Source organism: Penaeus monodon, chromosome 34 (genome assembly GCF_015228065.2).
Source record: "Penaeus monodon isolate SGIC_2016 chromosome 34, NSTDA_Pmon_1, whole genome shotgun sequence".
NCBI lineage: Eukaryota > Metazoa > Arthropoda > Malacostraca > Decapoda > Penaeidae > Penaeus > Penaeus monodon.
The window spans coordinates 20,317,663-20,318,020 of NC_051419.1; the positions used below are offsets into that span (position 1 = coordinate 20,317,663).

Below are 358 nucleotides of genomic sequence, written 5' to 3' on the forward strand. Positions count from 1 at the left end.
CATCTTTATAGTTCGCAAAAGGGCATATCAAACAGCGAAAAGAGAAGTGCATCAACCTTGATCAGCGGCGTCATCTCCACTGGCTCATTGGTTCCCGGCTGGATCTTGTAACGTCTTAAGAAGGAGGGCTTGCCGGTGAGGTCCATGAGGATGAACATTGCCCCGCTTGTCCAGTACAAGGCATAGCTACTGAGGGTTGGACCTGCGACGAGAACGGGAAGATAGGAACGGTCTAAGGAAGATATATCAAATTTAAACCCCTTCGCGGGCCAGTCTTCTTCTTAGTTCCCTTCGTGAAGGCCAGAGAAGGCACATACTTGGTTTTCCAGAATTACGTTAGTAAAACTGTCTGGTACTG

General features: G+C 48.3%; 1 protein-coding gene across 1 annotated transcript in view; it reads right to left on the reverse strand.

Moving 5' to 3' along the window:
• Window positions 1–358, reverse strand: part of LOC119594636 (fatty acid hydroxylase domain-containing protein 2-like) — an 8,593-nt gene that overhangs the window by 6,183 nt on the left and 2,052 nt on the right. Inside the window, exon 4 of the mRNA XM_037943686.1 lies at window positions 57–202. Within this exon, the coding sequence (XP_037799614.1) occupies window positions 57–202 (146 nt within the window). The remainder of the gene's footprint in view (window positions 1–56; window positions 203–358) is intronic.